The 15,766-nt window shown below is 51.0% G+C and overlaps 1 protein-coding gene across 9 annotated transcripts in view; it reads right to left on the bottom strand.

Annotated features, from left to right (window-relative positions):
- The window catches only part of DENND2B (DENN domain containing 2B), a 169,938-nt gene that overhangs the window by 18,163 nt on the left and 136,009 nt on the right, over window positions 1–15,766 (bottom strand). For all 9 annotated transcript variants that reach the window (XM_077866553.1, XM_077866555.1, XM_077866560.1 and 6 more), the window contains 6 exons: window positions 12,370–12,506; window positions 4,742–4,893; window positions 3,086–3,301; window positions 2,048–2,144; window positions 1,428–1,472; window positions 240–424 (listed from right to left, as the gene is read on the bottom strand). In XM_077866553.1, the coding sequence (XP_077722679.1) occupies window positions 240–424; window positions 1,428–1,472; window positions 2,048–2,144; window positions 3,086–3,301; window positions 4,742–4,893; window positions 12,370–12,506 (832 nt within the window). The remainder of the gene's footprint in view (window positions 1–239; window positions 425–1,427; window positions 1,473–2,047; window positions 2,145–3,085; window positions 3,302–4,741; window positions 4,894–12,369; window positions 12,507–15,766) is intronic.

Here is a 15,766-nt window from a genome sequence, read left to right as displayed (position 1 = left end):
TATAAACAATTTGGGTTTTATTCTAAGCCTACTGGGAGGCGTTCTGTGAATAAGCCCTGGCCCAAACCCATGCCCCTGAAGCCAACCCTTTCTTCCCTGCTAACCAGCAGGCATCAAGCTCAAGGCTGCCACAGCTAGGTGAGTGGCTGTGGCAGGTAAAGGATCTCTCTTGCTCCACAAATGGGCCAGGCAGACAGGAGGTGCCAGAGGAGGGGTGGGATGGGGAAAGATGGCCTCACCTTGGGAAACTGGTAGGAGACTTCAGGGAGGTAGGTGTTTCGAGATGGCTTCTTCTTGAGGGACACCACCACAAAGTACTCAAAAAGCTCCCGCTCCTGCCACTCGAGCAGTTCCAGCTCCAGGGTCCGATAGCTGGGTGCACGCTTCAACATTGACTGGATGTGGACCAGGCGCTGCGTGTGGGCTGGGGGCAGGTCATAGGTCAGGGGACAGGCAGGCTGAATCCGCACGGACCCCAGATTAGCCTCCCTCCACCCAGTCTCAGGCTCTGCCACTGTGGACCACCTCTGAGTGCTGAAGCCCGGTCCTAGCTGGGTTGGGGGTTGACGTGGCAAGAGCAAGGTGTCTACACCTGTGAGAAGGCTCTACCCTGCCACAGGAAGCTACTGTACTGGGCCTTCTAGGAGCTTCTGGAGGCTGGGCTGGGGCTGACAGGACTGTCTAAGCCAGGTAAACCCAGACATGGATGCCTGGCACCCACCTACCCCTGTGTAGTACCAACAGGAGAAGATAAGAACCTCCACGAAGGCTTTATCCTGGGCCCCTCTCAGAATCCCTGGACTTGGATTCCTTGTCCCTGTTCCAGGCCCAAAGGCCAGTTGCCCACTTGCCTGGGGGACTGGTAGAGGAAGGAAGGAGGGAGCCAGCTCCCACATACGTTAACCATCCAGGAAAGTCTAGGTAGGTTTCCCAGTAGAGAAACAACAGATTTATCCAAGGCTGCTGGAACGGGAAGTTCCCAAAACCTTTTCAGGGAGGGGGTCAGTCCTCCTCTCTAGAGATATGGGGGGTAAGTGGCCTCAGGGCCTCCAGAGGACCAGTTTCCTCAGACTGTGGCACATTTCTCACAACCAGAAGAGGTACTTGTGATATTCTAAACCCACCTCTGGCCTGCCAGATTCGCAGCATTTACCAGGCAAGTCTAACCCCCAATCCTCATGGACAACACCTTGGGGAAGTCCAAATGAGGGGGGGACATGTGAGTCCAACCTGCACAAGGCTGCCCTGCATGCAGTAGGAGGGGATTCCCCTACAGCTCCTTGCTCTATCGCCTGCTATCCCGCCTGCCTGTTGCCTCTCCAGAGCAGGCCAATGGGGGACACTGGAACTATATGTGCAGAGGAAGGGGGTAACTCCACAGCCAGGGCCGGGAAGGGGTTCCGTGCTCTTGGGGAGCCACGCCTCACCTTTGAACCTGTCGTCAGAGTCGCTCTCGCTCTCACTATTCTCATCTGGAAAAGTAACAGCAGGAGTGCATGCTTGCTGAGCCACTGCCCCACACCCAACATTTCTTGTGCCCCCCTCCCAGGTCTCCTCACCAGGGATGGATCATAACTCTTCTGGGCCCCCATGGGCCCAAGGTCCCTCTGAGCTCAAACCACAGGTGCTAATTACTATACAAACCCCTATCCATCCACTTCTGATCTGGGGGAAGCTGCTAAAGGCCTGAGCAGGAGGCTGAGCCAGCAGTGAGGCCTACAGGCCTGGATCATAGGGCCTGCCTCTAGGATGCCAAGATTTGAAATGGGAAACAGACCATAGTGCTCAGTAAGTCTGGCCTTTCCTTTTGCCAGAAGCAGATTCCCACACCCACCTCCTTAATCAGGGCCTCACAGCTCAGGCTCCCTTCCCTCTTTGGCCCTCCCCTTCCATGTGCCACTTCTTGAGAGGACTCTCCCCTCCTAGAAGGCAGGAGGATCCTATGACTGGCCCACAGAAGGGTAAACTGAGGCTAGTCTGTGCCTCTCCCCATTCCTACTGCCCAAGGGCCCCAGACACCTGAACCAGGTCAGACATCAAGGCCTACCTCTTAGTGATGCTGTCTCAATGCTGGACATAGACAGCTTTTTTAACCTCTTCTTTCCCCTCTTGGCATTGTAGATGGAGTTAATTCTTTGGACAAGCTGGGTGAGAAAAGCAGGAAGGGTGAGGCAACCCTAACACCAGCTGCCCCTACTTCTAAGAAGGCTGATTAGTAGTCCATTCATTCCCTCAAGGTGCAAGCAGAACCATCCTCCACACACACACTGGGCCCAGTACTAGTTTCCATGCTGCACTGCCCCAGAGTGCAGACTGGCTGGTGGCTCTCTATCTCCCTCACCCCTAAGTGGTCTCCTGCCCCAAAACAAGGATGTTAAACTTAGCTCCCCAGAGGAAGGAACTGTGATCAAACTACACAGGATGGGAGCTTCTGAGTCCCCAGAGTCACTGAACCAACAGAGACAAAGAGCTCCTCAGACGTAATAACAGGAACAAGGATTGGAGCCTTTCCCTCTAGGCTATAACCCGGGGCCACGACAGGAAGGAGCTAAATTCCCAATATACCCAAGCATTGTTTGTAGGCTAAAAATACCATTTGGCTAAATCCTGCCACTTTGGGCTGGGGATTTGGGTCTGACTGCCTGTGTGTGCAAATCATTGCTGAAAACTCAATTCTGAAAGTCAGAGAAAGGAAGACCCAAATTGGAGTCCTAGGTCCTTCAAAGCCTGGAAGTTTTTGTGTAGGCACAGAGAGATCTGCACACGTACACCTCGCACTCACTAATGGGGAGTCTCCTGATGGATTGGTTTCCGGTAGCTCAATGGCATGGAGTGCTCCCTGGGGGGAGAGGCTAGCCTGTCCTTTCCCTAACATCTGTGCAACCACGAATCACTTAATCCATCTTTGCTAATAAGATAGGGACTTAACCAGATGAAAAAGAAAGGCCAGTGCAGGGATCCAAAACTCATTCAAGGAGAACTGAGGAAGCAGCCCCAGATTAGGGAAGGACGGACCAGAGGGAGTTGCCCACCTGCCCGCCCACCTGCCCAGCCAGCCCCAGGGCGGCCCCTCCAGGGAGGCTACCTTAGGAATGCGCCGGGCCCTGCGGCTGGACAGCAACTCGCTGGTGGTGCTAAGGCTGTCCTCGTTGAGGCTGGAGGGTGAAGACGGCAGGCTCAGCTGAGCCAGCAGCAGCATGTCGTCATGGCTGTGCCTCTTGGGTAATCGCGGCAGTCTGTGGCTCTTCCTCTCTGACCAGTTCCCACTGCGCAAGGACTGGCTGCTGGGCTTCAGAGAGAGCTGGCATGGGGGAGAAAATGTGGGAGAGGGCTTCAGCACAGATGCCTTGGCTGGCATCCCTGGCTCCCCCGAATCCCACCCTGGAATTTCCCTCTGCCTGTGTTTCCTCTCCTAAGACCTCAGCTGCTAATCAGCAGGTCAGGGCTAGATGAGATACGTGCTTCCACAAAGGAAGCTGAACCACCTCTGCCAGAAAAAAGAAAACAGAGGCTAAGAAAACTGGGCTCTCATCTGAATGGAAAGAGAAGGACAAGAGGGAATTCTGGGGGCTCTTCCTGAGTTTTGAGACTAGGCTTAGCCTTCACTCCTTATTCAGCCTGGCCCTCAATCCAGTCCTAAAAGACTTCTTTGGCAGGGGCTATAATCCACATGGCAGCCTGGCCCTGCTCACCTCTTCCAGGAAGAACATAAGGGTTTTGGGTTCTCATTCCCAAAGCCCAGCAAGGAGGGCCTCACAGCCAGGTGGCTGCTTCGCCACCGCTGCCCCTTCCTAGCCCTGACCTGCTCCCTGGGTCTACACTAGCACCCTTCTGCATAGGCACCTTACTCTCCACAGATCCTGCTCCCTGCTAGAAAGGCAGCACCCCTGCCAACTCAGCCCACCTCCCACCCACTGTCTGCATCTGGCATCGTCCCTCATCACTCTTCGGCCAGCCCTCCTTCCTCCTGTCCCCCAGAGTCCTCTTCCCACTTCCCAATGATGCTGGCCACACAAATTCAGCAGAAGCCTGTTTGAATATAGCGCATGAGAAAGGTGAATCTCTTATAAAAATGTTACATCATTCCAAAGCCAGATCATTTCTATATTCTCCAGCCAATGTTAGAAAATGTCCAGGTCCCATTTGCAAAGAGAAGTGGAGTTGCCTGGGCAGGTCGGAGAGAGCACCTCCATTCTCCTGCCTCCTGTCCAGCCTGGACAAGGCTGGAATGAGCTGAAGTCTAATGGTCTCCTTGGACTCTTTCTATCAGTCCATTCCTTGAAGATTCAGTCTTATTTCCTCCAACACGAGTGGCTCCAGGTCTGGTGGACACCTGTCTGGCTCTCCAAATCTGGTTCTTGGGCCTAGGCCTGGCCCCCAAGTGGGGCCAGAGCTGAGGAATACCAAGACTCAGAACAGGGCCCCGTCTTCCTGATGCCCACAGAAGGGAAGCAGGAGCAATGATAAGACAGGAGGCAGCCAGGGCTCATGCCTCAGTGTTGCAGCGTAGAGCTCGAGTAGTAAAGGGAAGAACAGGGGTGGGGTGCCCCAGGAGCACATCTTGCTTGCCCACAAGGATTTCAACATGGGAGAAGTCCCTGCCTGCAGAGCTCTTTCCTGAGGTCACCTCCTTTGCCAAGCACTAGTGAGGGAAGGAGTGGGAGTGGGAGCAGACCAGAACCCCAGTAGGACAGGCCTCCACTGCGGCCCTCGCACTGGCCCACGTCGGGGCTGCCATTACCTGAGTGGGTGGGTTGTTGTACTTCCTGTCCTGAGGACCCCACATCCTGTGCAAAGAGTCCAAGGAGTTTTCGGACAATTGCTGTGATTTTCGTCCTGCTCTTCGGCTCTTTAAGTCCACATCCTCATATGGATTCTCCTTGGGCAGATCTCCTGCAGAAGGGGCGACGTTAGAGACTGAGAGAAGGGAAGGAGGAAATACACGCACTCACAAATAAACAAGCAGAATTCCTGTGAACCAGAGAGAATGCCTTCTGCCTGGCCCTTCAGGCCGTGAGTCATACAGCTGCCCGTCTGCAGCGGGGAGGCTACAAACAGATCCCGGCTCCAAGTCCAGAAGCAAACCCCCCGCTCCTCGTTCAGTTCAGCCTCGTCTGGCCTCTGCTTTATAAATTCAGAGATTGCACAAGACGGGCTCAGCTACCCCTGCCTGTGCCCAGCCAGGGGACAAAGCCAGCACCAGGCTTCATTCCTTGGCTCCAGTCCTCCTGCTGTGAAAGCCCCAGAGATACACAGCACAAGGTAGGAAAGGCTTCCAGAGGTCACACGCTGTCCTGCTACTGAAGCTCCCTGAGGACCCACGCTGGGGGATGGGCACAGATGGACACTAACCAACTACAAAGAGCACTCCCGGGCCTCCCTCTCCCTTACTGTACTATGCACCCATTCTTTCAGGGCAGGTCTGCTATCTGGCACACGGGTAACCCCACAGCAGACCAGGGGTCAGTGGAGCAGTGACAGCTCAGTCATGATCTGCTCCATGAACCACTCTCACTACGGTGTCACTCTGTTTCCTCCAGGTGTCACTCTGTTTCCTCCACCACTGGGCTCTTCTGCAAGAAGAGACCAGTCTTTGCTCCCCTTTTGGACTTAGACCTCCTGCTGTGACATGGGGGCTGTGTGACAGGCCTGATAGCCATCAGGGCCAAAGAGGGGAGGAGGGGAGTTTTCGCTTCTCGGGACTGATTCCTAAAATGCCTGGCAGGAAACACTAGACGGGCACTACCAGCCAACCTCAGGAAGTCAAAGGCATAGTCCCCGCTCGTCAAAGCGACTCCTTCCCATCAGACTCCTTCCCACTCCTTCCCAGACAGCCGCACCTGTCTGCCCCTTTCCCTGCAACATATACCTGGACTTCCCTACACACCAGGAACACCAGGTGCCAGGGCAGTCCTGGCTCAATCCTGCAGCAGATCTGTGGGCACTGTGAGTGAATACAGCTCTCTGCTCCCCTTTCCCTTGTCTTTCCATATCCTCCCTGCAAATCAATGTCCCTGTCTCGGACTTGGGACCTAGGCACCAGTGGCCAACATGTATGCCACCCTCTGCTCGGGGGCAGCATACATGAAGAGAACAGGGCTCACTCCTCTTCTCTCTGTTCAGCAGCAGGATGGAGCCTGGTAGCTGCTGAGCCCTACAGACGCCTAGATGTGCCTTGCACCCCAGAGGAATCCCGATACTAGTTCTCAGGGAACAAGCAGAAGAAAGAGCTACAGGACTAGAAATAAGGCCACTGGGAGTGTAGGCTTTCCTAGGATGGGACACAGGAGAAAAACAAACCCCTGTATGCTTACAGAATTCTCAATTTCCAGAGTCAAGATTCCCCTCTAAACTGGGAGTATCTACTCATTACTACCATGGAAAGAAACACTGAATTTAGGAAATAAATTCACAGAGGTAGGAGGAAGGAGAAGGTGTGAAGGACAATTTCTGTCACAGCTCATCGGGCTGCCAGAGGAGCAACACAAATCTCTTGAAGGTCTGAGTCAAGAATGGGTCAAGATAGGATTTGGGACTAGGACTAGATGAAGTGATTCCGAGCACTGAGCAGAGTCCCCAGCAACTGAGCAGACGTTTTCCTGTAACACAGTCATGCTATAAAGATGACTGGTCTCCATTCCAGAGTCCTGACTAAGCAGAGCCGGCCTAGCAACCCTGCCTCAAGAAGCCAAGCAACAAAACTGGCAGCCAGCCTACCCCACTCTGGGTACTTAGGGAGGATGCAGGATAGACTCAGTACTTCTTGGTCCCTCTCCAATATAGAACCTGTACTGATGAGGTGGGAGGATCAGGAGTGCCAGGACACAATATTCCTGATCCTGGAAAATAGGACTAGAGCATCATTGTTCAGAGAGAGGCAGAAAGAACATTTATTCCAAGCTCATCAAATCCAAACTGCCTTGGGCTGGATGACCAGCCAGAGTCCTTATCATCATCCCTGAACCAACAGGATGACCTTGTCTCAACTCCTTTAGATCAGAGTTTCTCCAAAGTACTGACATTTGGGGCTGGGATGATTCTCCTTGTGGTGGGCTCTTCTGTGCATTCAAAGGATACTTAGTAGCAACCCTGGCCTCAATCTACTAGATGATAGTAGCATCCCCTCAGTTGTAATAACCAAAAATGTCTCCAGACACTGTCAAATGTCCCTTGAGCAGATAGATAAATGCATACATAGATGGAGTTGGGGGGGGTGGGGAGGAAGGAAGGGAGGGAGGGAGGGAGGGAGGGAGGGAGGAAGGAAATACAAATGGGTGGATGGATGAAATTACCCCCTGCCCTGTTCAGAATCACTGCTTTAGATAGATGTTTCTAAACTTCTTAACAGATTCTGAGTGCCATGACATGACTCCCAAGGCAAATTCTCTTTCCTCCATTCTTCCTTCCTTTCTCTCTCTCCTTCCTTCTCTCTTCCTTCTTTCTTTCCCAAGAATCAGACCTTTGAACACTGATACAAAGTCCAAAGCTCCAAGAAACAGATGCAGGAGACTGAGGCCCAGGAAGTAACAGATATGCAACACTGAGGCACATCAATGACAACCTGAAAGAGAACAGTTGGGAACACCAGGATTTCAATACTTATATTGCCTCTGGCAATGAAATTCAGGAAAGCCTCAAAAGCATGTTCCCCCTGCTTCCCAGCCTCAACACCAGCCTCTTTCTTTTTCAGCAATGTTTAAAATCTTCTGATAGAACCAGGCCACTCATCACTGCTCCAGGAAATGACTGCTGGCCCCAGCCCAAGTCCTGCCTCCGCAGCCTTAGCCGGGCCCTCACAGCCCTAGTTCACCTGCTACTCTCCTGTTCTTGGCCACCGTTTTGGAGCTGTCTCGTGGACATACTCCCAGTCATCCTTCCAGGAAATAAGGATGCCCAAGGGATGGGGATAACAGGCAGAGGCCAAGCGGGCCCTGAGAACCACACCTGAACCTGCTAAGAGAAAATTAATCCCAAAGCAATGGCTCAGAGCCAAGAGAGGAGGAGGGCTGGGGAATCGGGCTTGGTGGGGGGAAGCAGGACTACAGCAAGGCTGGCAAAGCTACAGGTGAGTGGAGAGAGACATGGTGAAGATTTAGCAGGGGCAGAGAGGGAGACAAGAAGCCTGGCAGGCCACCAGACTGTCACCTGCATTCCCGCATGCACAGATATCTTGAGGGCGATCCACACTGGCTGCCTGAGGAGAGGGAGAAGAGGTAGGCCCTCTTCTCCAGCAGCCTGGCCCTGAGCAGCCCCATCTCATCAAGCCCAGCTGGGGAAGCCAGAGGTCTCAACCCTTCCCAGCTTCGCTGATGAGATATGGAACAAGGGCATCGCCAAGAATTTCTGCTTTGCACTCTTTTAAAGGGGATTGTCAGAGCCCAAACTTATCACACTGATCCTCTTGAAGGAAGAAACCAGCCCTGCCTCCACTCCTCCCCACAGCTCTTTTGGTCATTAACCACACACACCAAACAGTTTTCACTCACCACACACACAACTGGAAGAACCAGTTAGGAGGAAAGGTGTGTGTGTGCACAGACACCGAGAACTTCTCTCACCAGAATCCTAAGCTCCCTGGCCACACCCTGGCTAGCCCCCCACCCCCATCCCCGTCTGTAGCTTCCTTGTCAAAACTTCTCCCAGTTCCATCCAGCTGTTTCTCCCGGTGCTCAGCCTCTTCCCCTCCTTCAAGCATTGGAGAGAGGGCCAGGATAAAGGCCCAACTCCCCCCCCGCCCCTCCACCAACCCCCATGACACACAGCACATCACATAGGGAGCTCTTAGGGGTCAACTGTTCCCCACCCTCCAAGCCTAGACACCTTTCTCCAACTGCCCACGCACCGTCCCCTGGGCTGCACCTCTGGGCTGCAGCCTCAATGTTGTTAGGTACCCTCTGTTCCTTACTACTTTCCAGCCTGGGGACAAATGAGAGAAGCCAGAGAGAGCAAGCTGCTCAAAAAGCTTTGCAGTCAGGCTGACTGACCCTGTCCCCAGCTCCCATCCAGCTCAAGTTCCTGGAAACTCTCCCTCAGCCCCAACTAGCTGATGGGAGTGGGAATCTCTGCAGGAATGCAGTCCAGGCTCCCTGGTCAGGCGCCGAGGCCACTCCACATAACTCCCTAACAAGCTGCTTCCTCGGGTGCATTTTTAAGTGTCAGGCTCAAAATGCAAATGATTATAAGGCTTTGTAGGATAGCAGCATCTTCCAGGGGCAGATGTCAAATTGGACAGGCGAGAATTAACAGCCCCCAGGAAGTGGCAAAGCAGTAACTTTATATTTGAACCCCTCTATTGCAAATTAGCAGGATAAACCTCAGCCTGTCTCGGAATATCCCACCCCAGGTCCCCAGGCGTCATGCCTGGTGTAGGCAGGAAGCCAACAAATTCCCCAGGGCCCCTCGTTCAAGTCCATTGCTCACAGAGAAGACATGTTAGTTTCTGGGCCAAATGATCCTCAGCCTCTAAGAGACCAGAAACTCCAATCAGCTGGTCCCCAAGGTGGAGATTTAACCCGGGTGCTCCTTGCCCCCCACAGCCCTATTATCACACACCCAAAACAAAGCTTTGTCTGTCCTGTGCAAGCAAGGCAGCATAAGAGTTGGTTAATCCAAACAGAACCAGAGACAACCTTAACCTCACAGTGCACAGGCTAAGCCAAGAAAAAAAAAGAAGGCTCCTGGGAAGTCCGAGGTACTTCAATCCCAGACAAAAGTGAAACTGACATTCACAGTTCAGCAACAAGGGCCCTGTGAAGCCTGGGGGGGGGGGGGGGGGGGGGTAAATTCTTGGGCCTATCTCCAGGGAAGGAGAAAGGGATAGATCGACTGGAATCTAAGAGGAAGAGATATTCTCTCTTATATTTACCTCTAGCATCCCTGGTCTAGAAATTCAGTCAGCACTCTTGTGGGGGATATGAAGAAGGAAGCCGTATCCAGGCACTGAACTAGCTACAAATGCTGAACCCCCCCAGACCCCTACCTCACAAAGCTGAAGCAAACCCAGATGCCTGGGTCACTCCTCTGCTCTCCTTCCAACATCCTCCTGAGTACTCCTCCCCTACTCTCTGCACAATGGTCCAAAGATCCAGAAGCTGGGTGAGCAGCTAAGGAACACGCCCCCACTGCAGCCTCATCCCATCCCAGCCCTTACCCCTAGCTCTAGCTCATCCGTTCAGGAAGCATCCACGCTGCTCTGGTATTTCCTTCCCTCCTCGTGCAGCATCCCAACATGGTAGAAAGACCCCTCTCCTGAGTCTGGAGGATGAGACCCAGATATCCTTGCCTCCCTCCTCTTCTTCTAACTTGACCAAAGAAGGCCCAGAGAACAACTCTGTTGCCCAGGACAGAGCCCTCCCCAATTCTCATCTCCCTCCACCCCACCCCACCCCAAACAAGCCCAAACAGAGCCTGGGATCACAGAACTCTGGACAGGGGAGAAACAGCTGAAACATCTCTTTCTCTTATTTAAGTTCAGTTGATATAAAAACATTCATTCCCCACCTGAAATCCCTGGACAGCCCAGACAGGCTGCAGAGCCTTCTCAGAGAAGAGGCTCACAGCGTGGGCAGAGCTTGTCTTGCGGGGCGGGGAGTGGGGGGGGGGGTTGGGGGGCAGGAGCTCAGAACTAGAGCCTCCTCTGTCCACTGCAGCAGCTGCACCAGGTTCTCCCAAGGGCCCCGGGCAGCAAGAATACATTCCGATTTCTTCTCAACTAGAGGAAACAGGAATGTACTCTGCAACGAGAGTGGGGAGGAAGATGAGGATGTGCCTCGGATCCATCCCCAGGGCTCTTGACCTCAACTCTGGAGACCATGTGTACAAAGCTTTTTTCCCAGTGTTAAGGGAAAATGCCTCCCTCCCTAAACACTTTTTCTATTCTAGGGATCCCACTCCCACAGTCTTCCTGTTATGACCTCATTTTGGATGGCTATATCCTACACTCTGTTCCTGGGGAAAGCAATGCTATTTCCCCAGAAATGCTGGCCCAGCAAGTCATAAAGAGAAAATGATGAAACTGGTGTCTCAGAGCAAATGAGGGAATACATGATCTCTCCTTCCAAAGATTCCCCAGTCTTAGGAAAATCTGAAAGGTTCTCCACTAGGGCCACTTCTCTCTCTAATGTGTTCATTAAGACTACCATCTCCAGCCTCAAGGCCTAACACAGAGATGAAAAAGGAGGGGTCAAGTGCACAAACCCATCGCTTCTCTTCTCCAGTGACTGACTCACACACACACATTACTTGAACAAAACTGAAGTACCCCATGGAGAGAATGAGGCCAGGGTTAAAATAAAGCCCCAAATAAATGCACCCCACCCCAGTCTGTTGGTTTTTCGTGGACTCTGGAACACAAGTTTGCCAATTCTGAGTCCTCTCAGTTGTTGAAGGACAATCCTCCACAGCACCTTACATTTCTGACTTGTGAGTAAGAAGAATGAACTATCTGCAATACTATTTCACAGACGTATAGCAAATGACCTTAGAAGACATAGAGAGTGTCTCTCTCCAGGGTAGAGGCAGATTTGTTTCCTGACCAGGACAAAGATAATGTCTCTTTGTGGGGCAAAGGTTGGACACGTTTGCTGGCCACTCCCTGAAAAGACTGGGTTCCTTAAGCTTGGAGCTCCTCAGCTGGAAACAGACCCAATGTATGTACAGCCTCTACCTGGACCTCCTCCACACTGCTCATGTGACCTGGCATCACGGGAACCCATGTGAACACAGAGCTCATGCTGCCTGCTGTGTCGTGAGTAATAAAGTCCTTTGTCTCCAATCCAAGAGTCTTGTGTCTTCTGTCAGCATCTGTGAAACTGAGGAGGGCTAAGCTTGTTTGCAAGCAGATGCTTTCTCGACACCACTTGCTTTAAGAGAAAGTAGGAGAGAGAGATACCAAGGACCAGGCATTGTGCTAGGTATGTGGATAAACATTTTATTTCATTGAGTCCTAACAATAATCCTTTGAAGTATTATTACTATTATCACCATTATCGCCAACACTCTAACATCATCATCATCACTTCGTAAGAGAAGACAAAGGCCTCAGATAAGTGATTTGCCTAAGGACACACAGCTAAGGAAGGACACACAACTAAGGAAGCCTTCTAAAAATTAAAAAAGGATGATGTGGTTTTTCCCTTTTTTGTGGTCCCAGAAGCCCTGTGGGTTTCAGTTCATTCAAGGTCAGGTTTTAATTTCTTAGCTGCTCAGTCTTTGCTAAGCTGCTTCCTCTGGTGCCCATTTTCTCGAGAAGTTCCAGAAGCTGGGCCAAATCTGCCTATGGTGAATAAAGCGGAAGCTGGGAGTGTCCCTCCTGTTCCTGTCCTGCAGCCCCCAGAGATGAGCCACCCCACCACCTCAGCCACAGCTTACCCACAATATCTTCATAGGCATTCTCTTCTAAAGTGCTTTTGGATCCAAACTTGGGTTGGCTCTCAGTACCATTCTCAGTGGGAGAAGAGGGGTACAGGGACTGGAGACTGGATGCATCCTCAAACTCAAAGGATTTTCTGTGGATAACAAGAGCAGGAGTCATTCCATCAAAACTAGATTCCACTGCCTTGTTGGGGGAGTGGGCAACAGCAAAGACCAGAGGTCCTCCTCATCAACCAGATACCAAGCAATGCATCAAGACAGACCAAAACTTACCATTCAAATGAGGAGAAAATGGTCTGAGAAGTTCCAGACTGAGTGCCTGCAAATAATGCCAGTAACAACTCCCACGGCTAAGAAGGGTGTTATGTGTCAGATGCTGTAGCAAACACACGTGTACCTCATTAATCTTCACAATATTCCTACGAGCTCTTGTGCCATTTTATGAATGAGGAGACGGAGGCTCAGGGAGATGAAGTGACAAGAGGCAGGACTCACCCAGGCTGTCTGGCTCCAGGGTGTCAGCTTTTGACCTGGGCCTCCAAGGCCTGGAGCATATCATCCTTGAGAAGCACCTGCCAGTACCACGAGAATGGAGTACCCATTCTGCCTCTGGACTCCCCCATCATGCCTGCATCCTGGCAAGGGCTCTTGATCTAAACAGGGGGTAAGGGCTCAACAGTGGCCGGGTGATGCCCAGGGCTGTTTGGGAGTCGGGAAGCAGCTAGTGGTAGATGGGTTTTTGGAAGAAAAAAAGGCTGAGACCTCCAAAGAAATCACAGTGCTTCTGAGGTGGAACTAGGAGGACCGTTTTTAGTCAAGCTACTTCCAAGACCCAACTTCCCTTCAGCTAGTCACCTGCTCCTTTCCATACTGCAAATGGCCATCCCCTCTACTGCAGAAATTTCCAAACCACAGCTTGTTAGCACCTCAGACAGCTTGAGCCCACTGTACTCTCTACTCCTCCCCTCCATTATTTAAGACTTGACTCCTGCTGCATCCTCTCTCTCTCTCTCCAAGGCAGCTGCCAGCAGGCTCCTGGGGGGTGGGGGGTGGGAAGGAGAGGCACGGACTGAAGACCTCCTCCCACCCACTAACACCTCCCTCCTCTTCTGGGTACCATTAGACATTTCAGCCTTTCTCTCTTGTTTAATGAAAAATTCACGAGAGTCTTAGGTTAGGGTACAAGTCAAGGACGAATGGTGTCCTAAAACCACATTCTGTTCTCAGCTTGCCTGGCTACTCTGGAGCACTGGACACAGCTGAACACTCTATATTGGCACTCTCCTTCCTTCGCCTCTATGACATAGTCAATAGCCTCTTTGGCAATTACTTTTCAGGATCTTGAGAGAGATTCACCTTTTCTACTTGTCTTTTAAATGCCAGGGTCTCTCAGTCCTGTCTTCAGGATTCTCTTTCTCACTATGTATTTTTGGGGGCCAAATACTGATGGCCATCGCTGAATCTACCATTCTTACCATGATGGGTCACAAATCTGTCTCTGACCCAGACTTCTCACTGAGTTAAATATCCAATGGTTGAGTGCAGTGGTTCCTGAATGCGGGCCCACAGAAACTACTGGTCTGAGATGAAGCTCTCATGGATAAACATAGTTCTTGAGTCAGTAAATGAGATACAAATCATGTTCAGCCAAATTACCCTTGAAAATCCCTTAGGTAGGCACCACACTGAAGACCAACACGGTGTCTTTGATTAAGACTAATACAGTCAGTTTCTCCGGACTTTTTAACAGATTTCTTTCCCTTCTGTTGAATACCTGAAGAAACATTTGGCATGCATTTTTTAAAGTAAGGTATATTAAATATAAGATTCATACCTTACACAATAGAAACAAACTCACCATCTCATGATCAAGGGAATATGTCCACTGTTTGAACAGGCAAATAAAATACCCTGCACTTTTTGAATGGTCTTCCCCCCACCCCAAGAGCACAGATGTTTCAATTTGCAAAGTTAATTCTTATGTGAAGTGACCCTACCATATATGGGGTGTGTGTGTGTGTGTATGTTATGTATAAATGTAATGTGTGTGGGAGTATGTATAAAACCTTCAGGCTGATGTACTCTCCTGCACTCCCTTTTTCCATCTAGCTAAGTGCAAATTTTTTGCTTTTCTAAATTTAGCTCAGCAACCCCCCCTATAAGGAGGCTTCCATCACTCCCCAGCCTAATTTAGCTGCCTCTTCCTTTGGGTCTCTTTAGCACCCTACGCTGACAGGGATTCACATCACACAGAGCAGCATCTAGGATTTATTTGTGTATCTATCTCCTGTACCACATCAAGAATGGAAGAATGGAAAAACCATATCTTATTTGACCCTGTGTCCCCTTAACCAGTACAAGGTTTGGTGCATGGCAGGCTCTCCATGGGTGTTTATAAAAATGGATAAATAAGAACAAAGCAAACACTCTTGGCAGGTTGTTAAAGACTTAAAAGCCAGTGAGCACACTGGGGTGAACCAAAACATTGGATTACCCTTAGCCAAGGGCTCTTCTGGCCCATGGATCTGAAACTTTCTGATGTTTTCTTCTCATGGCTGAACTTCTTCTCATTCGTTATCTATATGAGATGGGTTATGCTGGATGCAGCCTGAAATTGGGGTCCAATGGAAGAATCCCAAGAAGCGAAATAAACCCAAATGCCATCTGACTTTGGTTTAGAAGAGAAAGGCAGTGAGGGAGAAGGGGATAGGTTCTCCCAAGGAGGCAGGCCGCCAGCCTACCTCAATTCAGAGAAAAAGACACCTGTCAACATTTCCCAACCCCAGCAGCTATAATTGTGGTAGTCCAGGGTCAGGAGTGCTGAGACTGACCAGGAAGCCAATGAGAGTGTCAGGACAAGTCATCTCAGACATGACCAAGAAACCAGTAGAATGTTCTTTGACTCCTTTTTCCATCAGTCTCCCCTTTCAGGATCCAAGGATCCCCTCTCCCTCTAGGGCCAGGGTCCCTAAATGCCAGGAAGCCCTCAGGAAAGAGAAAATCACCTTAAATATATCAATCTACCATGTTAATGACAACATGCAGTATTCGGATGGTGCTTCCCTCAAAGAAATAAGTTTCTAATGCTGGCATTTCAGGTGGTCATGAGGCTAAGATCCTACTAGTAGTCCTTTTATCTAAAAGGAAGGTGGCCCTACCCCTCCCACAGGGACGAAGGAAATTCCAACAGGGCTCAAGACACAGCCCGACTATCCCCCAAAGGCCAAATCTACCCACACCTTCAGTAGACAGCATTTGAAAGAACTGCTTCCACCCTCGCACTCACATTTATGTATCGTTATCCTGCAAGGGTAGAGTGATCTCTTTTTCACCTAACTCATGTTACCACCTGACAATTATTCACTGCTTCAGGACCTAGGGAGCAGTCCTGGTC

The sequence above is a fragment of the Canis aureus genome, chromosome 23 (assembly GCF_053574225.1).
Source record: "Canis aureus isolate CA01 chromosome 23, VMU_Caureus_v.1.0, whole genome shotgun sequence".
In the NCBI taxonomy this organism is placed as follows: domain Eukaryota; kingdom Metazoa; phylum Chordata; class Mammalia; order Carnivora; family Canidae; genus Canis; species Canis aureus.
This window is presented reverse-complemented; position numbering and strand designations above follow the sequence as displayed.